The sequence below is a fragment of the Passer domesticus genome, chromosome 10 (assembly GCF_036417665.1).
Source record: "Passer domesticus isolate bPasDom1 chromosome 10, bPasDom1.hap1, whole genome shotgun sequence".
Lineage (NCBI taxonomy): Eukaryota > Metazoa > Chordata > Aves > Passeriformes > Passeridae > Passer > Passer domesticus.
Window position 1 is genome coordinate 32,444,974 of NC_087483.1, and position 26,290 is coordinate 32,471,263.

A 26,290-nucleotide genomic window follows, 5' to 3' on the forward strand; every position below is an offset into this window, starting at 1 on the left:
GGCACCTACCCGGCGCGGGGGGACGGCAGCTCCGCGCCCCGGCCATGCTCCGGCGGCTCTGCCCGCGGGGCGGCTCGGGCGGGCCTCGCTCGGCACCGCCTTCGGCGGCGGAAGGGGCAGCGCGGCCCGGGAGCCGCGGCGGGGCGGAGCCGCTGACGGCCGGAGCTCCCGGCCCTGCCGGTGACAGCCGGGCGGCCGCGCCCGCGGGCCGCCGCGCTCTGCCCCAGGCTCCTCTCCCCGGCTCCCCGCTGCCGTCCCCGTCCCGCACGCCCCCGCTGCCCGCCGGCGCGGCTCCCTCCCCGCGGGCGGCAGGCTCGGCTCTCCTCCGCGGCGCCGGTTCCCTCCTCCCCTCGCCGGCGGAGGAAGGAGGCGGCCGCCGGCCCTCCCCGACCGCGCATGCGGCAGTGCCGGGCCGGGGCAGCGCTGCCGCGCTCGGGGGCTGAAGTGTGGGTGTCCCTTCCCCCGGCCCCGTCCCCTCCTCCCCTGCGGGCCCCCGGCAGCGCCCCCGCAGATGGGCTTGGGCTGGAGCAGCGCGGAGGAGCGGCGGCCCCTCCTGCCGCCGCCGCCGCAGCAGCCGCGGCCGCAGCCGCGGGGGCCGGCGGGGGTCCCGGCGGGGCGGCTGCCGCCGCTGTCGGGCCGCGTGTACGGGCGGCGGTGGCTGGTGCTGCTGCTGTTCTCGCTGCTGGGCTTCGCGCAGGGCCTGGTGTGGAACACCTGGGGCCCTATCCAGAACTCGGCCCGCCTGGCCTTCGGCTTCAGCGGCTGGGACATCGCCCTGCTCGTCTTCTGGGGGCCCATCGGCTTCGCGCCCTGCTTCTTCTTCATGTGGCTCATGGACAAGAAGGGTGAGCGGGGCCGGGGGCGGCGGGGCCGGGGGTTCGGGACTCCCCGACCCGCTCCTGTGGCTTTCCCCGGGCCAGGCGGGGACGCCGTGGCCGTGTCCCCCGGCGCCGCGGTCCCGTGGCCGGTGAAGGGGACGCCGCCAGACTGGGGACACTCGGCCCCAGTGGCCTCGGCCTTAAAAAGGGTTGCCTAATACTTAAAAGGCATCATGACTGCTGTTTTGAGTGCTCTGCCCAAACGAAGACACATCAAAGTCCATTCACAAGGAAGATACTTAAGCTGAGCGGAATTAGGGCATCTGACGTCGCATGGGAGGTGTGGGACTGGAGGAGTGAGCTCCAGTCCGGCACTGCCATCCTGCTGTTTGACCTGAGATGGTCGTGATTTCTGGTTACCAGCTGTGAAACAAACACGCATTGATGTTTCGATCAAGTAATGCCAGTGCTCAGGGTGGCCATTGCGTCTCGAAAGAAGTTCTTCATTTTTAAAAGCAGGCTGAACATGAAGTCGGTGGTTTTCTTTGCATTGTGCTAGGGAGATACAAGTGCAGGGAACACAGAGAAGTTGCACTTTGGTGTTTCAAAGAGGACGACAAGGGAGAGTTTCCTAATTTGTGTTCAGGCCATTGCATCTCCATAGCAAACTTCCAAAAATGGTGTTTGTCTCTGGAGAACTTCTCCAGGGTCTGCATGGTTCCTCTGTCATCACCCAGAGGAGTGTTCCAGTGAGGTCAAGTACCTGTGTTTGCAGATTTTAGCTTTTGGCCCTAAATCCACTGAAGGGATTTCTTTTAATTCCTGTTTAAACAGACCTCTAAACAGGAGATAGCCACCAGTGGACCCTCATGGCTCCTGATCCTAAGTGCTACTTATTCCATTTATTTAGGTATTAATAGCTCATTTGTGGGAGAGGAAGGGGAAGAGGAAGGGAAAGTGAAAGCAGGCAGGGAGAAAAGTTGTATTTGAGAAGGCCTGTTTCAAAACTGGAATTACTTTTCCTAAAACTGAAGAGGCATTGGGGGAATAAAATTTCCTGGGCTGAAAGTACATTCTCAAAATGAGTCCATGGTGGCTCTACATCTCTCAAGCAGTTTACACTTAAGTTGGCAATATCTGTCTTGACTGATACATAATAGTGTTGTTAATGATCTTAAAGTAAGTTGCTTTGGTTTGTATGGTGAAGACTGACTGCTCGTGGCATGAAGGAAATAAAGGTAAATGTGAACCTGTGCTTAGAGAGCTGTCTGTATTTTTGTTTCTACATTTTCTGTGTAGTTGATCCTGAGCAAGGCAAAATAACACCGGAAAAGTTTTGAAGCAATTCATGGGAAAAGAAACTTCAGTATTTTGTTCTTGTGTATTATGAGTAGTAGTGTAGTTGTGGGATTTCTTGGTTTCATGTATAGGTTGTTTTGATGAGAGTATGTATACAGGTGTTTTTCACATTTCCTTAACTGATTGCTTTGGAGGGGTTTTGTTTGTTTGTAATCTAAATTCCCATGTTTGTTGGAGGTGCAGATATGAGCAACTCCTTTGCTCTTGGTTTGTTGCTGTCCTGATTGAGAGAATGTTGGTAGGTAACCTGAACAGAGCATCTCTGCTCATTTGGCTGTGTGCATAAGGAGCATATGGTCACTGGAGCAAGTTCTTTCCAGATCAACAGATTTTGTGAGGGTCCTGAATGTTTTCTGATATTTGTTTCATGTTGTTTTCTGAGTCTGGGTGATTCCCACGGAGAGTGTGGTGCTGTTCATTTTGGAAGTGATGGTGGAGTCCTGTCACTTTGTTCATCATGGAGAAGAGAGGAGAGCTACTGAGCCCCGAGTCAGCATGGGGCACCCTTCACTGGAGGCATCTTGTGGGGAGGAGTTACCCACTCTGTGAAGTCCATGTGTTCCAGGAGGATCTTGACTCTCCTGCTTTGAAGCTGTAGAGTTGGTCTTGCAAGGGTAGTATTTCTCTTGCTTGCTGTTACACCAGATTTACTCTGGAGAAGCTACACCATTTACTCTTTGACTTCAATCATTTGTCACTGGAGTTGGCTAGTAAAGGAGCTGTCAGGACAAAATGTATTTGTGAAGTGTCAACATGTAAAACCTGGCAAGTATCAGAAGTATGACACTGTAGATGAGGCATGTCAGAATCTGAGAGGAGATTGTGCTGTTAGATAGTCCTATACTTCACAGTCAGGTAAATCTAACTGATAAGTAGCTGCCTGCTGTCACTTAATCTGATTTTGTGTTATGATGCTTCAGAAGGAGTTCAGAAGTATTGGTCTTTTTGATTTTTAGTTGTGCATTTGCAGCATATAGTTCACAGCATAAATCCGTATCTGCACCTGACTTCTGTTGTGCATTTTGTGCACCTGCTCCTTGTCTCAGTACTGGTTGTAAAGGTTTGGTCACTTCTTTTTTTTTTTCACTTCTTAACTAATTGGAAGTTGAAAGAATAAATATTCATGAATAGGCATGCTAATAGTTACAAGAAGCATTTCTTTGATTCCATGATCCAGTTCCATTATAGCTTCTCAGAGAAGTGTGGGGCCCTCTGAGAGGAAAAGACAACAGCAGTGTTTATTTTTAGTGAGAGGTGTGCTAAATAAGCTCTTTTCTTCAGTTCTGTACAGAAGGGTTTTAGGGGGAAGGAAATACAAATTTTTTTGTTTTCTAACCTAAAAAAGCTTATTGGCCTTTGTGACCTCTTTCCTTGTGGCCTGCTGAGGGTATCTCCTGGATTCCTTCTGAAGGCCTGGCTGCAGCCAGCCCAAGCTAGGCAATTGGGGAATGGCAGGAATATGTGGACTGGGAAAGGAGTACAGATGGTGTCACTTCTGCCTCCCCCAGGAATACCTCATGCCTCCCCTGAGGATGACCCAGAAGGGGTCTTGGTGCCAGAAGCAGCATGACAAAAAGTCTTGATTGACTTACGGCCGTGTTCCTATGGATCTATAGGGATATTATGTCTTTTATGAAGTTGAGGATGATTTTTTCATCAGGAAGGTAGTGATGGTCTTCACAAGGCTTCACAAAGAATATCTTACTTGCAGATCTGAGCAGACTCAGAGAAGACATTTTTTGAACGGTGTTCAGCACTTTTTTAAGGGGGCTTTGAGGCACTGGAGGGAGCCTGGATTTACCCCATATCTCTCTAAACTGTGTAAACTGAAAGCTGCTTTGTGTTTTTGCTGAGCTCTTGTGCTCAAAAATACATTCATTTTCAGATGCACAGTTAGGTTCACATGTCACAGCTGAAAGTTCTTTGAGGAATGAGCTCTGTTCCTGTTCCTGCCTCCCAACTTCCTCTGGCTGAATTGTGCCAGCCCTTGGGCACTCCTGGGGGTTTCCATGTTCCTTGGCTGGGTGCTGTATAAGGACAGTGGTAGTGGTGGCATCTGTCATGTTTCTTAGTCTTATTCTGGGATGGGTGCATGTTGAAAATCAGCAATTATATTTGCATATGTCACTATTGAGTATGAGCCATTTTGGGTGGGTTTGAAAACATTTCTGTGCTAGGATTAGAGGTGTTGTCTTGGTTGGTTTCCTAGTGAAGAAAGGTGAAAAGATAGAGGCTGCCATGGAGCTTATTTGGTGCATTTTCTTTAGCAATAGGATTAGAGAGTCCTTGTTTAAATTTTAATTATCTTTAGAAATTTAATAAGACTGAAATTAAGTGGGAAATTACTTCAGTGTGCTATTGGGTGGACCCTTGTTGTTTACATGATTAAAATTAGCTACAATTTGTCACATGATGCTTGAGTGTTTATGTACATTTTGTGCCTTGAGTGTTTCATTTCCTGAGAACTGTAAATACAACCACACAGGAGTGTTAGGATGTTTATATGTCTAAGTTGAAATCAAAAACTTACATGCTTCCCTGGATCTGGTTCACCAAGGGGGTTTTATTAAGCTCCTAGTTACAAAGTGAGACCTAGAAGCAATATATGTCAGTCTTCATTATGTTCCCATATAAGCAAGAAGAGGCAATGAAGAGTGAAATATTTTATGATAATTTACATTAAATAAATTGAATAGAATGGTGATATTTTTCATTAATTTTTGGAATGCAGTGAACGGTTTTATATTGAATTTGAAGATGAGACATATTACTTGTAAAAGTGGAATGTAATCTATTTCTTGGTCCTTTTTTATGAAATTATATATGCTTATGTGGGTTGCATAGACAATCTTAGTAACTTTATTTTGCTGAAATTGAATTTACACAGCAATGTTATTCTAGTGATTATGTTATGAAGTAAAGAGAAAACTTCAATAATCAGATTCGGGTTTTAATCAAGATTGGCTCGTCCATTGAAAGTTTTTATCTCTAAGAGTAGTTATTCCTTTCCTGAATACCAAACTCTTTATTTTATTCCTGTCTCCTAAATCATGCATCTTGGTTTCCTGCTCTGAAGACATTTGATAGTTCTTTGTCTTCCGCCTGGGAATTTTGAGATTAAATCCTTTAATGCAGTTTGACAAAATTATCATGAATACTGAGTACAAGTACTAAATCGGACCTTACTAATACAAAAAATGTTCTTAATAACTGTTCTCCCTATAAAATAAACTACACATGATGTATAAACAGAATTGTGCATGGCAGCTTTCATGTCTGAAGTTCCTGGATTGTCACTTGGTACTGCGTGCTTACGCTGGTTTTGCTTTCAGGGGACCTTTGGATGCCTCTACCTCACATGTGGGGTCACTGGGACATAAGGGAGGTGACTCCAAGTGAGCTTGTTTTCTACTGAGATTTTAGTCTAGGAGATGTTTGTGAAATGCCTTTGGGTTTATTTTGAGATGTGACAGTGGGTAGAGAGAGAAAGCAGGCTGTCGTTCTAGAAGTTGGTGAAAGCATGAATGGCCAAGTGAATCCAACAGGTGGGGATGATTTTCTTAAGTGTTTCCATTATTGGCATTTCAGAGTCCTCTGTCATTCAGGCTTTTGGACAGTATAAATTGGAGCATGTTACTAATAACTTAGAAGAATTGCTGCAAGTGAAGTTGCTGATAGGTTCCATTGTTGATATAGATGGATTGTGTGAAGTAATTTCCATAGTGGCACTCAGAAGAAAATGGGAGTTTTTGATGGAAGTATTCATAGTTTTGTCATGCCACAGGTGCTTAACAGAAGGACAAAAAAGGTGACTTGTGAACCTTGAAAGTCTGAGAATTTTCACCTTTGGCAGAGAAATGCATTTTCATCTCCTTTTTGTCATGATCTCAGAAACAGATTTTTCTTATCTCAGATTCATGACTGCAAGATGAGTGAGTGCCCAGTACTTCAAAGTGACCAATTTGATAATTCATGTGCTAAGTTCAAGCGTGAGCCTCAGCTAAAAACATCTGGGATAAGACTTGGCCTAAGGCTGTAAGACTTTAACTTAGTGACATCAAGGCAAAAGGATTTACATGCTTCAACAGTAGAAGTTTTTAGGCATTCTGACTTTGGTAGGTTAATACAGCCTACAAGAAATACCCATGGGAAAATTTACAGATTCAAAAATGTGAGTAGAATGGAAAGGGCGCAAGTAAGAAAGGCGAGTTTGATGCAGAGATTAGAGAGTAGTCTTATAATAAACAACTGATTCTACTTAGTATTTATGGTGTGAGGGTCCAGTAATTATGATTATTAGAGAGATGCCTCTGCCTGAATTAAGGTGCAAATGAGACCATATGTTCAAGTCTGTCATACGGATTTTATTTAACATAAATGTGAGGTAGAGAGAGATAGAAATAAGAAAAAGAGAGAGAGAAAGGGAGTGACAGATTAAGTAGAAAGGTGTCACTACCCACAGATCCAGACAACATCCCCTTGGTCCTCTTGTCTTCTCAGTGCTGGGAGTCCCGAGGTCACGCCAGACTTTCACCATCTATACATTTTAGCAAACAAAAGAATCAGTGCTCTTTTGGCTACACAGTTCTTTTATTCTATTGGTTAAATGGTGCGCTCTATTCCAATGTTAATTAGTCCCATGTTCAGTCTTTCTCTTTTGAGTTGGTGGGCTTCCCAACTTAAATGGGTGGGCTATGGTCTCCACCTGCTGGACCCAGTCAGAACTTTCAGCCCAGTTGCTGTGTTGGCTTTCAGTGTGGATTCTTTGTGTTTATTACCAGTGCTCCCCCAGCTTGTTTTCTCTTCCTAGGCTGAGATAATTGGAAATAGTACCACCTTTATCTTATCTCTCAAGTTCCCATCAGGTGGCATAATTTACTGTCCAAATTTCCAGGAATTCATGGAGTCATATTCAAGGGGGAGGGGTAGGATGGGGAGCTTGGTGGTCACAGATGAGCAGTTGCTTCTTTATACCATTTGCCATCGTGGGCAAAGTCCTTAAAGGCTTTTCAGGCTATTATGACCTTTATGTCTCTTACAAATGGCAAAGGTTTTAACTCCAGCAAGAGCAGCAAGAAGCTCTTTGAGATTGAATGAAAGTTAAGTGTGAACTTTGGGCTTCAGCTAAGAAAGGAGCCAGGGGAGAATGCCTTGACTCAAGAAGTGGAAGGTGCATGTATTTGGTGAAAATGCAAGTGGTTGATACACTTGAACCAAATACAAAAGAAGTTTGAAGGAGAATACCTGCTTTACTGCAGTCTGCCTCTCTCATCCTGTAGACAGCTATTGTATGCTATTAATGGTCCATATTTCATTATCTTGTAAGAGATACTGATCCACACCTATCAAATCCTGTGAAAGGGATTAATTTTCCTACACTAACAAATCTTGGAAGAAATGAGATGAAGTGTTGCTTTTCATGTGGAGAGATGAAAGGAGCAATTAGCTGAATATAGGTAAATCCCACCAGAGCAGGTATTTGATCAGCTTGGTTTTACAAAATTTATTTTGATGAGTGCTGGTGTGCATATTTGTATAGACATACTTTTCCTCTGTATCATCAAAAGAGAAGAAAAAGGAAGACTGAACCAAACGTGGCTTTTGTTGCTAAATGTTATATACTGTGGCTACATAAATGTCCACAGTGTTTGTGCAAGTGCTTCCAGAAGAGAGATTCATTAGAGAATCGACTGGCCCACCCTCCTTGGAGTCAGGCATGCTGCAAAAGACCAATTGATACACAGTGATAGCAACACAGAGTGCTTTAGTTGGGAGCTGGTGAATTGTATTAACTTGGTGCTGCTCTGGTTCATCATAGCAATGCTGGCTTGTTTCTGTAGTGCTTCCCATACGTCCTGCTGGGCCAGGTTGAGTTGAAAAGCATCAACTGTGGGTGTAGATAGATTTCCTCTACTGGAGCTAGGTCTTTCTTTTGGGTGGGGTTCCACCCCAGCTCTGATTGCTGCTGTGTTTCCATGCATTCTCTTTGTGCTGCTCTCCTATGCAGCTGCTGTGCCCTTTGCACTCTTCACACAGGTCTTTGCAGCTGTGTAGGGGTACTGGGACAGCTGTTTAAACACTACATGCTGAAGCATATCAGGAAGCTGCATGCTTGATTTGAAGGAACTTTTCCATGGTGGAAAGAAAAATAATTCTATTTGCATATAGTCATGTGACAATAGTAATGGCCCTGTTATCTGGGATAACACTCTTGGGCTTCAGTGCACTGCACATACAAGCACAGTGAGCATGGAGTGGTGGCCATAAACTCAAACACAAGGAGTTCCACATCAACCTGAAGAAGAACTTTATGTTGTGGGTGGCAGAGCACTGGAACATGCTGCCCAGGGAGGTTGTGCAGTCATGTCTCCTCACTGGAGACACTCAAAATCCATCTGGATGCATTCCTGTGTAACCTGCTCCGGGTCACCCCCTAGAGAGGTTGGACTAGAGGATCTCCAGAGGCCCCTTGCAACAATAACAATTCTGTGATTCTGTATGGAACTTGATATACCTTGGTGTTGGGCAGTTGATGAATAGGGAAATAATTTACCAGTGTAAAATGTGATCCCTTGCTTCTCTTATGCAGCTGCTAACACAAGCAGAGTTAAAGCACTGAAGCATCCCTGAACTGGGTCAGGACACAGGTCCAGATAGGAAGGTACAGCTTTTAGAAATTGACTACAGGGGATGTAATACCCGGGCAGCTGTGCACTGATACCTCCCTTGTTGTATGCTCACATGTTTTTACTACTTCTTATAACCTTCTCTTGACCCAAGTTTCTTTCCAATCTAACTGCTTCTTCTCTACTTCCTACCTCACCTGTCTTGTGGTATGCCCATCTTGTCCTCCTATTTTCCTCTATTCTCAACTCCTCTTGGTTGTTGAGGAGTAGGAGAGGTTGGATGCAAGAAGCTCAAAGGGCTCAAAGGAGTGAGAAAAACCTGTGGATACATGAGAAGAGGGAGAGAGGGGAGAGTGTAGAGCAAGGTGGTGGGTGAAGTGTGGGAGGCACAGATGCAGAAATAGGATCTGGAGCCAGAGGGCAAGAAGTGCTGGGAATGGGAAAGGTGGAGCAATGAGTTGAGTAGGAGGCACAGGGAAATGGATACTTTGAGGGGCAGTAGGAAATGGGACTGCAGCAAATGGGGAGGGGGCAGAGGCCTGCACAGCCGTGTAGGTCAGCAGCATGGCTTCTGTGAGCTGTCTTGAGAGACGCTTTTAAAACCAGGAGCTGGGAATCTCTTGGGACACAATTGACCTTTTTTGCCTTTTCTTATCTCCAACAAGGTCTCGGTGTTTTGCCGCTTCACAGCCAAACCTCTTGAGCTCTGCTTGGCTGTGTCTGTTGTCAGCCAGAGAGTCCTTCAGCCCTGCCTGCCCCGAGGTGAGGTGGCTGCAGCTCCTGCTGGGGCTCCCTGCGGGCGCTGCTGACGCAGAGCAGGGCGGCTCTGCCTTCTTGTGTGGCTTGGGTGGTGACGGAGGTCTGGCCTCGTGATGGAGGCACCAGTGGGATGCAGAAGAGGATGTAGCCCCTCTGGCTGGTATTTCCCTTTCTGGAAAGCCTTGTGGAATGAGACAAAATGTGGAACAATGCTATTTTGTTTTGCATTACCTTGCTGCATTTGAAAAACACTGAAATTTTGCCAGTCTCCTTTTTTTTTTTCTGTGAGTTTTTAATAGTGTGGCATCCATGCTGCATAAAGGTAGCTGGTACTTTTTAATGTGAATGACAACAATAATTTCTCTATTATCAAAGTCCCCTGGGGTTTCTCATAGATTTTATTATGGAAGTAGTAAAGTACTTAGGAAAGTTGTATTGCATTCTTTTTCCTAGCTGTATGTTTATACTGTATTTATAATCCCAAGCTATTAGTTTAGAATTCTGTTAAAGAGAAAAAGAGCAGATCAGCTGTTCTGCAAAAGCTGAATCTATTTCCTTTAAAGAAAACTGATATCTTTTCTTCAAAGAATTACATGAGATTTATTTTTTCTATCAGAAGAAACTAGGTATGAACAAAGAAAGACCATTTTCACTTGGTAATTCTGAACTTACTGTACTTTACTCATTTCTGAATTCTAGTAAAAGCATTACAAAACTGCATAAACAAAATAATTTTTATTCATTATTTTCAGCAGATGTTGTTTTTAGGAGTTAGTTTCATGTTACTTTTTAGGAGTGAAAAACAAGTCTGAAGCAAACACAAAAATGAGGTTCATTACTTGTTTATAAAGTTTGGATATTTTCTGCATTGCTGATTTTTCACCTGTGCTTTTTTTAATTCTGGTGAGAAGTGCCTTGCTTGTGGTAAAGGAGCCATGTGAAACAGGGCTATTTGCTTGCCTTTTCAGACTGACAAAACTGTGCATACATAACACAGGTCCTGAAATAATCTTCCCTGCTGTGAAAATTTGTAGTCTGACATTGTCAAATAAAAATATTTGGTTTATATAAAATATTTGTTTAAAAACCCCCAAGCCCTCAGAACCATGGTCAGTGCTGAGAAGAGCAGAAGTAAATTGAAGAAATATGTTTTGGCAGCTGTTTCATTATTTTACAAATTTTCTTGGAGAGTGTTTGAATTCCACTGACAGCTTGGTATAGCCTTAACTGAGCAGACCAAAGACGTGATAAATTCTTTAAGAAGTTTTTTACTTACAATTATATGATTATATATTATAAATGATATATTCCCAGTGTCAGAGAAATTGTGGATTGCCTTGCCTTTCTCCTAGTGGTGACATTCAGAGCTATTCCATCACTTCCTGTCATAACTTTGGTTTTTTGATGCTTCCTGCATGCATGTGCTCTTGTAGCTCTGTAGCTGTAATTGTGCTGCAGGAGCTTGTGATCACTGCTCCAACTTCCTCAAAAGCTGTAAATTAAGCTTTCTCATGCAGATTTTTAGTAGAGAGGGTTTTTTAGATTTTTCCTGTTTTCAGAGCTGGAGATCTGTGACTCAGCCAGAGGGAGTGATGTGTTTTGAAAGTGAGAGGTCTTCTGCTTTTTGCAAAGAATGCTGGTGTTTTTCTGGAATACAGGTCATCAAATAAACCACAGTTAGAAACTTCTGTTTTGCTTCTTTATTTGTTGATGAGAGCCATCCCTTTTAAATACTTGAGAAAGGTGGTGGTGTTATAGTGTTAATTAATCACATGACCCTAAAGAATTGATCAGGACCCTTAAAAATATGATGGTTTTCGGACTCATTACAGTGCTGCAAAAGATGTCTTTTAGAATGAACTATGTACCCTAAGTAGTGCCTGATGCATTTTAATGTTCAAGTAACACTGAAACTGTTCACATGGAGAAAATTTGAAAGCTCACTTCAGTGACCTTTCCTATAAGTCACAAGACCTGCATGGATATTACATTAGTGAAGCTCTTGCAGCTCTTTATTTCCCCCCTCGCAGCAGGGATAATAAAAGGAAGAAACCTTGCACTTAGTGTCCTGCTTAGCAAATGCACTAGGCAGTATTTAATGGAGCTGCCAATCCTTGCTGCACGGTTGCTTCTTGATACTCTGTTAAGGCAAAGCAAAATGCCTCTGTGCTTCTTAAAAAGAAGAGTTTCATGCACCATTGGGTGCTGTGAGTAAGTACTATCAAGGTAAGAACAGAACACCTTGCCTGGCAGATATGTGTGAGAGGGATTGTTTTTGCTCTCTGTTGTCACAGGTAAGGCTCTGTAGTTAGTGGTGTGTTAACTGAGCCTCCTGTGCAACTGGGAGTCCTTGAAAGGGGTGGAAAGAGAAAAGAAAGTGCTTCCCTCCCCTTGTGTGATGCTGTAAGTGCTTCAGTTGTTGGTGTTCACTCAGGAGAGTTAGAGTGAAGGCTTCTTGTGTACTTTCTGTCAGCTTGTTAGTGACATCCTTTCTTTGGCTTCAGAGTTAGGAAGGAGCTTTAGTCCCCAACTGCGTTACTGGCTGTTTTTGTTAATTGCTATGTGTGTCTCTATGTACACACTAGCATGTGACATTATGTAGATTCAATTTTATCAAATTGCACAGATGGATTCAATGATTCACCTGAATTTTCATGTTTTATTAGATGCTGGTGTTGAGAGTAGAAAGCAGCCACCTGTGGTGAGAGAAGAAAGAATAATTAATATAAGTGTGTGTTAATGTCACAGATTTGGGAAGTACTTCAATAGCTCTTTTTTGTTGTATCCCAGCACTGCAATCAGCTCAGGTGAAGAGAAAACCTGATTTAGCAGACTTTCTAATGCTAACTGAGACTGGCTCCTGCTTCCCTGTGTTCATGGCCTGAATAAACAAGGCAGAGGGCAGGGGGAAGAGAGAAAGGGGAAGCAGAAGGGAAGTGGCCTGCCCAATTTCATATGACATGTTGAGAGATGTCCTGCTCCCCCAGGCCAGTGCTCTCTTCTCTCAGAGATGCTCTGCAAGCATTAGGGAGAGGTTCATTGCACTTGGATTAGTTGCAGATAAAAGAGATGCTTTCTGCAGTAAAATGTGTAATAACAATAATTGGCTAAAATAATTGGTCTCCTTTGAAACCAAGAAACGTGTTATTAAGGAATAGGAGATATTCTAATAAAGGGTCTAAAACTGATTCTAAAATCGTCATTTTGATCTTCAGGCAAATACCATTCAGCTCGGCACTTTGTTTATCTGTTCAGGCAAAATGTCAGCCTCTGGATTGCTGAATAGAATTTACAGCATTTGTATAAACTCGCAATGCAGATTTCTAATTTACATATTTTGCCTTTTTTTCCCATTGTTGGTGTTAAAATGTTAGGATGCTTCAAAATCCTTCACTACCACGTGGAAGGAAGCTTCTTTACTTGTAAGCTACCTTTCTACTTTTTTTGTATATCCAAAAGCTTATATTAAGCCTGTTTAGTTCTTAAAACCAGGACTTTTTTGTTTACAGTACCAGACTTTTAAATGGCTGCACAAACTCTGAAATATTGCTTTGTATTTACATGTGGAGTGTGTCACCAGCCGTGGTTAAATCTGTGGTAGTGGAGCCAACTCTCTAAAGAATTTGCATCATTAAGTCTGTAATAACTAAATGTAGAGGAGTAGAGAGCAGGAGAATTAAGTGATACTTTCCTTGACGTATTTTTGGAGATTGATTATGTGCTTGCCTAATATGCTGGGATAATGTTAAAAGCAGTATAGGTCCACTGTTCACATGGACTTGGCTACATCCTTGCAAATGAGATAAAAGCACCCTGCAGCTCTTGACGTGGTTGTTTTAGCTTGTTGTTCTTTCTAACAGGTGCAGTCAAGTTTTTATATCTACAGTAAACAGAAAAATAAGGACTTCAATATGCTTTAGTGAGTGTTGGGGAGAGGTCTGTGTGGAGAAGAATAACTTAAAAACAGGAACAGTATTTACAATACAAACCACAAGTGAACTGTGCAATTTGACTGTGTAGTTAAGTGTCTTGGTTTCCTTACAGTTGGGGTGAACATAAAAAAAGATACAGCAGCTCACGAATTGCAGAGTGGCTGTGTCATTGTTGTAATAACTCTCAATTGCATTCTGTTTAGTTTTGTTTATCACAATTATGTTCTGTCAGCTTCCATATCTGTTCTAGTGGTTATATGTGTTCAGTTATCTCTCTCATAAGTGTCTTCTCTGTGAAACACTTGACAGGCTAAAATTTGTGCTTTGAGTCTCTGAGCTATACTGTGGGTTTTTTTACAAAATTCTTAACTAACCTCAGAATTTGGGAGGGATAGCCTCTTTACAAGGATGCACATGAGGATGTTTGTGCAGAGTGCATGTTCTTCATCTGAGAGGTACCCTGGAAAAAAGAAAGCATGTGTATTGGCCCTCATGCTTTCAGTTTGCACACAGCATGCTAGGTCTGTCCAACAAGTGCGAGCAGCAGAGATGACTTTATCTTTGGGTCAGACCTGGCTGTTGGCACCCATCTGTTTTCCTGATTTGGCAGGGACTTCCCTGTGGGTTCCCCCCATCAGTGGTGATGATACTTCTGGGATTTTGGCTCTACTGAAATTTTTACCCTGATGAGAAAGTTTGTCCAAATCACAGGAACTATTTTACTTCAACTTATTGTGTTTGTGTACAGAGTTTTCTTTCTCAAATCTAAATTTTGCAAGTAAATCTATATAGAAATGTCAAACTCCTGCTGATAGTCTTGCTGTTAACTGGGCAGCAATTGCTGACAGATTCTCTTGCAACAGCTGTAAGATACTATAAAGAGAAATTGCCCCTCTGAAGATCATTACCTCCTACGTCTACATTTCAAGAAATTTCTAGTACATATTTCATATGAGTATCTCAGTCTGCCAACTGTTTGTCAGACAGAAATTGGAGCAGTGTCAGGTGGAATCTGCCCTGCAGTCCTCCACTGAAAGGTGGAACTGGACTGTGTTGTGGATTAGTACAGAAAAAGATCTTCTTGTGCCTTAGACAGGACTGAGGGTTGAAATGTAGCTCTGGGTTTAATTTATTTCAGACAGGTTCCGTATGATACAGTTTGGTTCTTACATTTTGATGCCAGAAGGATGCTGTCACCTGTCTTGCAGAATGTTTAAATTGAGTTACTTTCATTTTCAGTCCGAAAAAAAAAAAAAAGTACTCAGGTCCTAAATCTTTCCAGTTGAAATTGAGATGCTGTCTTGGCAGTGCCACATAAAGCCAGGGAAATGAATGGAATCACTTGGCTTCAGCTTATTTTAAAAACAGAGTTCTGAAATGGGGCAGTAACAGAAGCATCAGCATCAAGTACTCAGGGAGAAAGGGAGGTCCAGGTTGAGCTTAATAGCACCAGTGATATCTTGGCCATCAAGCCAGGATTAGAGCATGCTGTAAATGGTGCTGATGACACCGTGGTGGTGGGCCCCATCACTGGATGGGCCATTCTTTTAAGAGCTGGACTCAGTCCTTGTGGGTCCCTTCCACCTCAGAATTGTCCGTGAGTCTGTAATTTTGGATTAGCTACATAAGACCTGGTAGTTGTTCTCTCTTGCATGCAGTGTTTGTATTTGGTTCCCACTTTTTATTGATGCTGTTCTTGAGAATGCATTTATTTTCCATTCAGTTTCCAAACACAATTTATGCCACTCTGCAATCAAGTGCCTTTGTGGAATCTGAGGCAGGCCCAATATACTGACTTTTCAAGTTTATTCCATGTGTTAGCAGAAAGACTGGGACCACATCTCAGCTATGAAGTATTTTTACATCAGTGAAAAGGTTCTTTTCTTTTGAAAATTGTATTGCTTGATGCAAGGATGCCTCTTCTGAAAGAGGATTGCCACTTATCCTCCTTAATGGCGGTAGTCAGTTTGGCAAAGAGCAGGCACAATGCAAGTTTTATTCACTGTGTTTAGTAGAAAGCAAATTTTTTTGGTATTTTAATCATGGCAAAGATAATTGATGTTATGAGAGTAAATGTTGCAGCTATTAGTATAATTCTGCTAGAATTACATTAAAAATCCAAAGATTCTGGAGGATGGCATGTGTGTGCAGTGCTTTCAGGATTCCCTGACAAAGAGAGCTGTTTAATTAAGCATTTAAAAAATTATAGCTAAATGTATAGGGATATATTAAAAAGGGAGAAAAGCAGACCCATCATATGAAACGGAGAATTGGTATCCAGCAAAGAAACTCATTTAAAAATAATGCTTGAGCAATAAGGAGGACATTTAAACAAGATATAAAACCATTTCTAAGTCCAGAGAAAAATTGTGGAAGGCTTGGAGCTCAGTACTTTACTTACTGAACCTAAATGTAAAAGTGTTTTTTATAGGTTAATTTCATATAAGGAAAGATGCAGGAACTGTGGTTTGTTTTGTAAAGAAGGGCAAAACAAGTACTTCTATGAATTTGCTTTAAATTGGGAGGAAAAGCACTATTTAACAGTGAATTGTTGAAACAGCTAATGCAATTGGTGAGTTTTATATTTTCTGGGGTGTGTGGACCAAGACAGACTTTGACATTCTATTTTCTCTTAGCTAGATATGTTTTAGTCAGAATGATGGGGAAGTCAAGCAAATGCTCTCAGTTCAGTGTCAGAAGGAACAATTTGGGCTTTCAGCCTGGTCTTTAAAAACTGAAAAAGTGCAGGAGGCTGATGTCACTTGTTTCTACTCAGAGCTTTGCTGTACTTGGTATTTGTGAGAACTGATTTTAGTATCTGCAGGGGAAGTTAGGAAGCTCCTCAAATGTTACTGCATCTAACAGCAGGGTGTGTGAGCTGTACGAGGGAAATCACTGCTGCCATGCCAGGGAAGGAAGGGCTGAACCCAGCAGCCTTTCCTCTGGCCAAACTTCTGTTCAAAAAAAGGAGAAAGGTGAAAACTTGTCTGTTCTGCCCATCCTACTGGGATTTCCCCTAGGATGAATGCTTCATTGTAGGGGGGAAACCAAACTCAAATGGTGTGTGCCATGTGTGTGATGCTCTGAGCTAGAAGAAGCTGCTTGCAGTGCTCTGTACCAGTAGTGGGGAACTGAGGGAGCTGCTGTGCTGGGCTCAGGTGGGGGATGCTCAGGAGTGAGTTAATCACATTCTCCTGGTGAATGACAAACTAATGGATAAATTGTTGGAATGAGGACAACAGCATTGATTGTTAAGTTTCTTATTAAACTGGGCATAATAATTCAGTCATTGGGTTAGAAGTCAGTAATGTGGAATGCATTTTCTTTTCATATACTTTGAAAAACATCTTGAAAGTAAGGCATGCTGGAGGAGTTGTGGGGGATGAGCACCCACATCCTGGATGCTCGTGCTTGATGTTGCTGTGAGGGAGCTGAAGAGCAGCTGGGTGCCACTGGCAGCTGCTGCCCCCATGTTCCAGCATGGTGGGGTTCTGCTTCTGCTCTGTGTTGGGCTGTGGGTGGTGGGGGATTGTGGCTTGAGGGTTTGTTAAGTGTGTAAAAGTGGCCAGAGTTTGGAGACAGTTGTTTTAAAAAGAAATATGAAACAGCAAAGGCAGCATTGACTGCTGAAGTCATAAAGCAGATGGTGTTATGAGCCACAGGAGGGTTAAACAGTTGAACAATATCGACTGTTACACTCATAAATGATAATTAAAACATCCTTTTTATTACTGACTCAATTTCTGCCACTAGCTTGGACTTTTCTGTTGCTGCAGTGAAGTTTGTCTGTTCTGAACAAGGCCATAGTTTGCTCAAGGACCACTGCCACCAGAAACCTCCTGCAAGAAGAGGATAGGAAGGTGTAAAGAACACAAAACTTCAGCCATGGGCAGAAAATCTTGTTTAAAGGAATTTCTTCCCCTTCCAGCCATGTGTCAGAAACCTCTGATAGAAAGGAATAGAAACGGAATGATTTTAAGAGGCTGTACCCTCCTCCCTCCCTCCAATTACTGCTTGCATTTACAGGGTAGAATTAATGAAGTTAATTACATCTACACAAAATCTCTTGGTTGAGTGAATTACTTAGATCTTTTAAAGTAGAGACATAATTTTCTGCAAGGTTCACAGGCTGTTTTTCAAGCTTGGTTGGTTACTTTGGTTTATAGTTCCCATGATGCATGGTTGCTATCTTAAGCACTCTGGGGTGCACCTTTTAGAGTAATACAAGATGTCAAATTCAATGTAACAACAACTGCAGCATTCAAAACAAAAATACTGAAATAAATAAAAAGACTGGTTTCTTTCAAAGATGAAAAACTGTAAGCAAAATAACAGGGTGAGGTGCTTAAAAAGTAAAACCATATTGTGTAATTAGCAAAGAAAATGTCTAATATGCTGCTTGTCTGACAGTCTTTTGTTCACTTTGGTGTCATCATTTTCAACATGCAGCATTAACCAAAGGAGTTTTCAGGGGTGTGTTTACATGTTAAGGTGGAAACAGAAAAAAAGGACAAAGAATAAGCTGGGCCATCAAAACATTTTAAAGGTATACCTTACAGTAAATAGTATTCAAGATTAGGACTTCAAAGAATGAAGACATCAGGCATACATGATTGTGAAGCTTTAACAGGTAATTGTACTTTAAAATTATCTGACATATGAGATTGACATTAAAGATAGGCCTGAATTTAAAGCTGGAGGCAGACTTCAGCATCTGATTAATTTTTTATCAAATTGCACGTTAGGGGTTTTTTTAAAGAAAATTTTGTGCACGCTTAATTTAAAACTTTCTTCATTTGTATATATTTTGGTTTAGGGATTTTTTTAAAAATTAGAAATCAAGTAGGAGTTTTTTCTATGGAAACAAACACTCATTTTTATGTCTTGTGGTGATTTAAATGTACATTTTTGTTTCTCATTTACAGCTGTGTCCTGGGCTTGCCCCTGGCTTGCACTTCAAGCAGGGCCCCATGAGCAGCACCCTCCATGCTGTCCTTGTGTCTCTTGAAGGGCAGAATGCACCATGTTTTGTGAAATATAGTTCAAGAGGAGCCTAGTTTACATAGAAAATAAGGTGGTGTATACATCACTAGAGCTTCCCTGAAAAATTTCTATACCATTTCCTAATGGGAAACTTCATGTTTTTTAGATAAAATATTTGTATTTCAATTTTCCATCAATAAAATTCCAATCCTTGCTGTATAGAAATTTTCATTATACACAAAAGCAGTGCTAAAAAAGATTGATTTCCAAGAAGAAAAGGCAGAAGCACCATGAATGCAATGCAGATACACATAATTGCCCCAGCACAGCACAGGCAGTATGGCAGTGGGGAGTTAAATGTCACATGAACACTCCTGGTGGCCTAGCAAACACAGGAGCATGAAGGTTTTGAACAACCTTATTAAAGGGGCATTTATTTAGGGCTCTCTGAACACGCCTGAAAAACCGGTTTAACAGCAGCATTTGCTGGTTGAGCATAGTCAAGCAACTAAGTTGTGGGAGGCATTGGGAAATCCTACCAGGAAAGAAATATTTTTGGTTGATGATGCTTCTTCAGGGCATCAGGGATGTGAAGTGTCCTTTGGTGTCCTTTGGCAGCTGGCATTCCTTGTGTTAACGACTGGGCCTTGCCAAAGGAAGTCTCACTTCCATTTCAGAAAACCTGCAACTTAACTTATTAACTCTTTTTGTTTGGGTTGTCTTGGGCTGTGCTGGTTGATAGAGGAACTTGTCTTTGGTTTGGTTTGTGCAGTGTCCAGCACCAGGAGCTGCATACCTATGAGTGAGGTTCATTAAAAACTGTCACAATATGAACAAAGTTATGTCTCACCCAGTAAAATCACATTTTAGTAAAATACATGGCGACAAAATATTTAATGCAACTATTGCTTGAATTGTGCTGATTACAGGAGTCACTAACAGAGGGAACACTGTTCTGAAGATGGGTAGCTTTAGAAAGAATCAGAGTAGTTTGATAGGTGACATCATTGGACAGGTTCTTTTACTCTCTGTATTTTGGGTGATTACTAGTTTTACCTAAATGTTAGAGGTATTGCATGTTTGTCATCATTAATAATTTTTAGTATATTCTACTAAGGACATAGAAACCCTTTATTTTCTATTTGTTGCTGTGAAATTGTTTTGAAATTTGCAACTTCACCAGTGCAGACTCCCTCTGTGGTTTTTAATTGTGAGTGTTTATGACTTTGGTGTTTTGCAAGACTCTGGAGCTTAAACCCCTCAGCTGTCACTGTTCTCTGCTGCTGATGGAAACACCTTAACAGCAGCAAACAAACTGCTGGCAAAAGGAATTGCAGCAAGAAGATAAGGTTGTTCCTAATCTAAGCACTTCTCAGTTGAAAATCACACGAGGAAAAAACATATTCAAGGAATCAGTCAATTACGGCTTTTTTCTAATGTACGGTATTTACAACCTCTGACAACTGGAGCTGAGAGCAGCAAAAATCTGCCCTAATTGCAAGGACTGCAAAAAAATACTTGCACTTTTTTCCCCCTGAATAAATGGTTGTTTCTTTGGGACGAAATGCATATCTGCATTATGAAAGAAAACAATAACAGTGCTGTGTCTGTGCTCGTTAAGTGGTTGGAGAGGAACGAACAAGTCCAGATTTTTCTTTGAGTCTGCCTAGATTTCAGATAACACAGTAGAGCATGTTCCCCAATGCCTCCAATTCCAAAGGCAATATTGTACACTTTGATGATGCTTTTATTATTACTTTTCACTTTCAAGAATGTCTGTAAAGATTTTGGATATATTCGTGTGTGTTACTATGCCAAGAGTAAGCTTTTGTAATTCTGGAGTGTAAGCATAGAAAGTAACTCAGGATTTCAAAATGTGTCTGGAATTTATATCAGCACCAAAGTGCTTATGATTTGAAAGAAATGTGTTATTTCTGTGAAACTGCATGCAAATGTATATATAAAAACAATGTTTCTTTTGCAACATTACTGATTTAGCTTGTAAAATACTGTTATTTTTCCATCTTAGGTCTGAGGGTAACAGTGTTACTAACATCATCCCTCATGGTACTGGGAGCTGGCCTGAGATGTGTTCCAGTTTCAGACCTAGAAATTAGGAAGAAGTAAGTGAATTAATTATTTTTAATGTACGTATTTTATTCTTTCTGCTAATATAATTTTTGCTGCTACTACAAAGAAATGTTAGTACAAATTTTCTGTATGAAGTTGATATACCAAGTGTTTGTTGTGTGGCTATGGGTTTACGTGCTTCTTTGCTTCTTAAATGGATTTTTCTAGTCCTTCTTCTCCATAGTATCTGAAGATCAGAAAACCCTTTATAAGTTGAGTTAATTTAATCCCACCCCATCCTGCATAACTAATATTAATCTGCTTTGCAAATAAGGAACTAGAGATTTAGCGAGGTTCAGAAACTGGCCCAAGATCACACATGCCTCAACCCCTAAAAAGAAGTAGTTTATATGCAAATGTTAAATAATTAGTAATTTTCTCATAGTGAATGTATGAAATCATGCCATGAGACAGATGAATTTGTGCAAAATGGCTTTTTTCATGTAGTCTCTTCCAGCTCATGTTTCAAAGTAGCCATGTACTTTTGCTGCAGTGATTTTCTGCTGCACATGTGCCCATTACGAATTTGTGATAGAAACAGATTTCTTCTTAAAAATCCCACAAACCAAACAATTTAATGGTTCCATCAACATATCCTGAGTCTAGGAATCATTAGTAAGTACAGCAGCACTGCTTGTTTTGTACAGCCAGGGAACATGGATCACTTGTTCACTTAATTTTCTTTTGCCTCTTAGTGTGAAGGAGGTGGGAGTATGCAGGCACTACTACTCTTTCCTGCTACTTTGAAAATGCAGCAGCACTGGTTCTTTGCTAGTTATGCTTGCATAATATATAAACACTAAGGAAAGATCTTACAAATAAAATGTTTTATGTGGGTTGGATTTTTTTCCCCTTGAATTCTAGTCAGCTTGAATTCTACCACACAGTCTTGGTATTACTTCAGCAAGTTATTTGGGTTTAGGGTTTTTTGTTTTGGTTTTTGGGGTTCCCCCCCCGCCCTTACTATTGTTTAACCTGAAAATCAGCTTGGGCACCTTTTGAGCTGAGAAGGAAAATATTCCGTGTGAAGTTGAAAGTCAATGACTGGGTACCATGGATAAAACAAAGAAAGAGGTTCAGAGAGAGAACTGAGAATGTAAAAAACACATGAATTGTAAAACTAGCCCTGATAAGTAAACTAAGAGCAGAGTGTTGGGTGAGGGGATGCACTTTCAGTTCTTAGGTGCTTAGTGAGCATATAAGGAAGCACTCAAGGTGCTCCTGATGTTGGTTGTCTAGTGTTGCCCATTTTGACAGGGTCTTCAAGGATTCTGTGAGCAGGGCAGGCTGAACTAACCATATTGTGCTACCCTTCACAGTGACCCTATTGAGGAAAATTGAATGTTTGGGTTGCCAGGAAGAGCTGTTCTTATTTTACCCTTGGTTTACATTTTCTTAAAATGTCAAGGGGTGCTCGACATTCATCAGCCTTGGGTTAAACATCAATAACTTCTAAATGGGACACATGGCTTAAATGCAATGAAATATGGTGTTTTATGTAGCTTTTCATTCGTGATGTATGCCAGAAAACATGTGCTGCCCTACGTTTTACCAAAACAAGGATGGAGACTGTAAATACCTGAGAAGATTAAAATTCCCAGGTGAGATTTAGATGTGAGATATCAGTTGGGGAGTGGGAAGGAGAGTTTCCACCTTTAAATAAGGTTTTCCAGTATAGCTACAGAAAGCAAGCCTAGGAAAACAATGAAATACATTACTAAGGAGAAACATTCAAGGATCTAAGAAAGGCTTTGGACTCTATAGAGTTTGATGAGTGAGATGTAGAAAATGTAATGTTAAAATTTATTGAAAACTATATAGGGGGAAAAAAAGAGTATGAGCAGAATACTGATGGAAAAGGTTGATAATTTCATATATTCATGCTGTGAAAATATGTATCATCTCTGGCTGAAACTGATACTTTTGCCTACTTATCCTACTCCCAAAAAAGAAATTTTCCAGAATTGTAGCTCTACATGAGGAAGTTGCTTGATCTTTCACACTTTGATTAAAAAATCTACCAAGAATTAATTATGGCCAACTGTGGGAAGCAAAAAAATGATTTTCAGTGAAGTTTCTTGAGACTTTGTAAACAATTGTACAGACTGTGTGATGCTATACTATGTAACTTCCATTGTTTTGTGGGTTAAGGTTTAAGGCCAGTTTTCATCCATTATTTGAAGCGTGATACCAAATAAAAACTTTTTTTTTTGAGATGAGCATTATTGCTTGATGCATTAGCCACAACTGGCTGAGCACCCAATTATGCACTTATTCTGAATGTGTATGTGCTTTAATACAACAATTTGAATGTTACAGAGCCTGTCAGAGGGCCAAGATCACATGCAAGCTAACTGGAAGCATTTCAGAAGCCAGTGTAACTGGAATTTCTTTAAATGCTTATGTGTGTTTTGTAGTGTGTTCCTTCAGCCTGAGAGTAATCTGTGAGAATATGCTGAAGATTTCCACGGGACAATTCTGTCTGAGTTAATATACATAAAATTATAAGAATGTTCATGAGGTTTGTAAGGCTTAGATTGGGGTTTTTGTACTTTGTAGCAGTCTCTGCTCCCTAAGCTCTTGTGATTAACATTAAGGAGAGCTACTAAAGCCCACCACCTATCAGAGCAGTCATAGATGTAAGGAAATCACTGTTAAAACTGGCATTTAATCCTGGCTGCTTTATGCTCCTTATCTCAAACAGACCTGTAATATCCAAGTGTATTCTTAATCCCCTTTCTAGTCTATAATTATTCTTTTGGTTGTAGTGTGTAATATCAGACTAAGACCATGCCCAGTCCTCTGAGTTGTGTTTTAAGTCATGTTTTAACCTCTCTTTTCAGTACATTTGATGCCTATGCATATGAGGGAAAATTCAAGTTGCACATTTCATTGTGTCTCTTGAAGCAGCTGTGAATTTTCTGTGGTGAATTTTTGTTCTCTGCCAGTGTGTGACCTAAAATTGTACTGGAAATCCATGCCAGAACTGCATAAATTCAGTGCAGGCAAAGTGGGAGTACATGGTGGAAATATTGAAGTGTGAACTTGCGTGTCAGATGGAGGATCCATCCTTTACATGGACTAATCAATTCCCTCTCATGTACACATATGCTTTTACCTGTTTTCCTCTCCAGCCCAGTAACCTATGAGGTTAATGAGCCTATCATACATGGACCTTAAATAATTTTTATGTACCACGTGCTTCTGGGTTTGTCAAATGTGGCAGACATATGACAGTAAATTTGATCCCAAATATATAATTCCTTTTTAAATGTTATGAAAGCTTCATTTTCACACCTGTTTATTTACTTCACAGTTAATATATGTTATATAGAACATTAAGGAAAAAAAGATGTTACCAAATTGTACCTTTCCTGAATCTTCTTCCCTTCCCTGGAGGTTACCAGAACATCACTAATGCTTTTTTTGCCTTCTTTTTGTCCAGTCCTTTCCTTTCTAACAGCTATTTGTCACTGAGTAAATATTTTCATTGGACTCTTTTAGGATTTGATTATTTTATCCTGAACATTAATATTACTCAGAGGCCATTTTTTTATAGACTAAATCAGAGTTGTTTTTTCCCTTCCACACAGCACTTCATGTTTACCTTGTATTTGGTGTTTAGGAATAGATTTACATACATCTTAGGTCTTAAATCTAGGCAAAAAGCTGTATGAGCTGAAACGTGTAAAAGAAGGAAATAAAATTAAGAAATCAGCTCACAGCCATAAAACTTTGGCTTTTAACACTGATTGTGTGATGTAAGACTTCTTAAAATGTTTTGAAAGGCAGGATAATTAAAGACATGGAAGTAAAGGGTGTAACATAATTTGTCATTTGTATTGAACACATTAATTAAGCAATTTATTAGAACCTCTTATGCTGTGGGCTGGTAGTGTTTGTCCTTCACATTAGATTTCACAACAGAGAAGTAGTTATTGAGGACCTTGAATCATGGCAGTGAGAGAATGCTCCTTGGCAGTAAGTACTATTAAAATGTTTGTTGGGAATCCAGCAAAATAGCACAGAAAATTACAGTGGAAACAGAGTGGTTGTTTACACAGTCATTTATAGGAGACACACCAACACCTGGTAGATCCTGTAAACAGGTATTTTTGTTAATATTACCAGTTCTTAGGATTTTGAATATTTCTTTTTTGTATATATTGTTGTGAACTCTTTCCTTTACTATATTTGAAGATTCACTCTTAGCACATCTTTGGTTTTGGTTCTATTAGCCAGTTGCAACATAGTTTGTATTTTACTCTTATTAGACTGACCCTTTAATAATTCCACATTTTCCCCTTTTCTGTTGCTTATAGCCTAAAGAATTAATGGGATCATCTAATTATTCTGATCCTAAGGCTGCCATAAGCCACCATTCTTATGCATAAAAAATGCAAAGGAGCATCTCAGAAGAGGTTATTTCAGTAAGGGAAAGACATACTATGATTCCTATATTCTCTGGTAATACTGAACACACTTGTGTGCTCAAAAAACCCCAAACAATCCAAGTTGGAGCATATGTGGAGAAGAGGAATTAAAGTGTTCTAGGGAATGAGAAGAGCCTGTTAGGGGAGGAAGGTAGACAAATCAGTCTGTAAGGAATGAAGACAGAGTGTGCTGAGTGTTTTGTGCTCCCTACCTCACTGGGGAAGAGAAATGAAAAAAGGATTTAATCTAAAGTGGGGGTCTGGGAGTAGGAAGATGAATAAACACACCTGTTTGTGTGCTGTAGCTCAGCAAGCAGAGGGGGAAAACATTAAAATTGAGCACTTGCCTGTTGCTTTTGGTGCTGGTTTGTGTTGCAATGCTGGGGGAAGGCTGAGCTGGGTTAATCCATGGCATCAGAAAAATAGGAAAGTGGGGAATAAAGGAAACAGGTCATTCATGAGTAGGTTCACATGGGGGATACTTATTTTTTATGCCTTTGTAATGTAACAGTTTATCTTGTTTTTATTACTTCCACCAGCTTCATCTTGTACACAGGGTTTATTTTTTAACCTGTGTTCCAAAGCATTTGTTTTAGATTAGAAGTCCTGTGTTCTTAAGTGGTTATGATTTTTTCCAGCTTTGCTTATCTGTTGATGGTAGAGGGGGGGTGATTTAGTGTCCCTCTGGCAGCCCAGTGGTCCTGCCTGCCACTGCTTGACCACGTGTCCTGTGATGCTCCTGATCAGCTTGGGGGCAGCCAAATTGGCTTCTCCTTAAGCTGGATCAGCCCTAGTGGAAAAAGGAGATGACTTGACAGCCCTGGTCATAAATGCTCTTTTTCTTTTGCTCCTCTCCTGGACTTTGGCCTTGGCACTCTGGGTGTCATCCACCTGCAACCAACGTGCCTGCTGAATTAGCAATTTACAGACCTTGTGTAAATTCTTGGAGTTCCTTAAAGGAAACTCAGAAAGGGCTTGGTATTGCAGCAGTATTTAGTGGGCAGCACTTCTACAAGGCCTCAGTTAGTGCAAGCCTGTTCTGGAAGGGAAGATTTATATTCTCTGTGGGATATTTAGCTTCATCTCATATAATTGCAGGTGGTATCCTTAACTGTAGAACACTTTTAATTTTTTAATCATGCTGAGCTCTTTGCCTTAGTTTGTGATTCATATTATGGTGGCTAATTTCTGTCCTTAAAGAATTCATATTAGTCAAATTTATATTGAAGTTGCTGCATTATAATCAAAAC

At 41.1% G+C, this 26,290-nt stretch overlaps 2 protein-coding genes across 2 annotated transcripts in view; one reads left to right on the forward strand and one right to left on the reverse strand.

The window, feature by feature from the left end:
• HSPBAP1 (HSPB1 associated protein 1) overlaps window positions 1–140 on the reverse strand; it is a 38,284-nt gene extending 38,144 nt beyond the window's left edge. The window contains exon 1 of the mRNA XM_064435007.1: window positions 10–140. Coding sequence (XP_064291077.1) covers window positions 10–46 — 37 coding nt within the window. The 5' untranslated portion in view covers window positions 47–140. The remainder of the gene's footprint in view (window positions 1–9) is intronic.
• A 367-nt stretch (window positions 141–507) lies between these two features.
• SLC49A4 (solute carrier family 49 member 4) overlaps window positions 508–26,290 on the forward strand; it is a 64,447-nt gene continuing 38,664 nt past the window's right edge. The window contains exons 1-2 of the mRNA XM_064435009.1: window positions 508–845; window positions 20,507–20,600. Coding sequence (XP_064291079.1) covers window positions 512–845; window positions 20,507–20,600 — 428 coding nt within the window. The 5' untranslated portion in view covers window positions 508–511. The remainder of the gene's footprint in view (window positions 846–20,506; window positions 20,601–26,290) is intronic.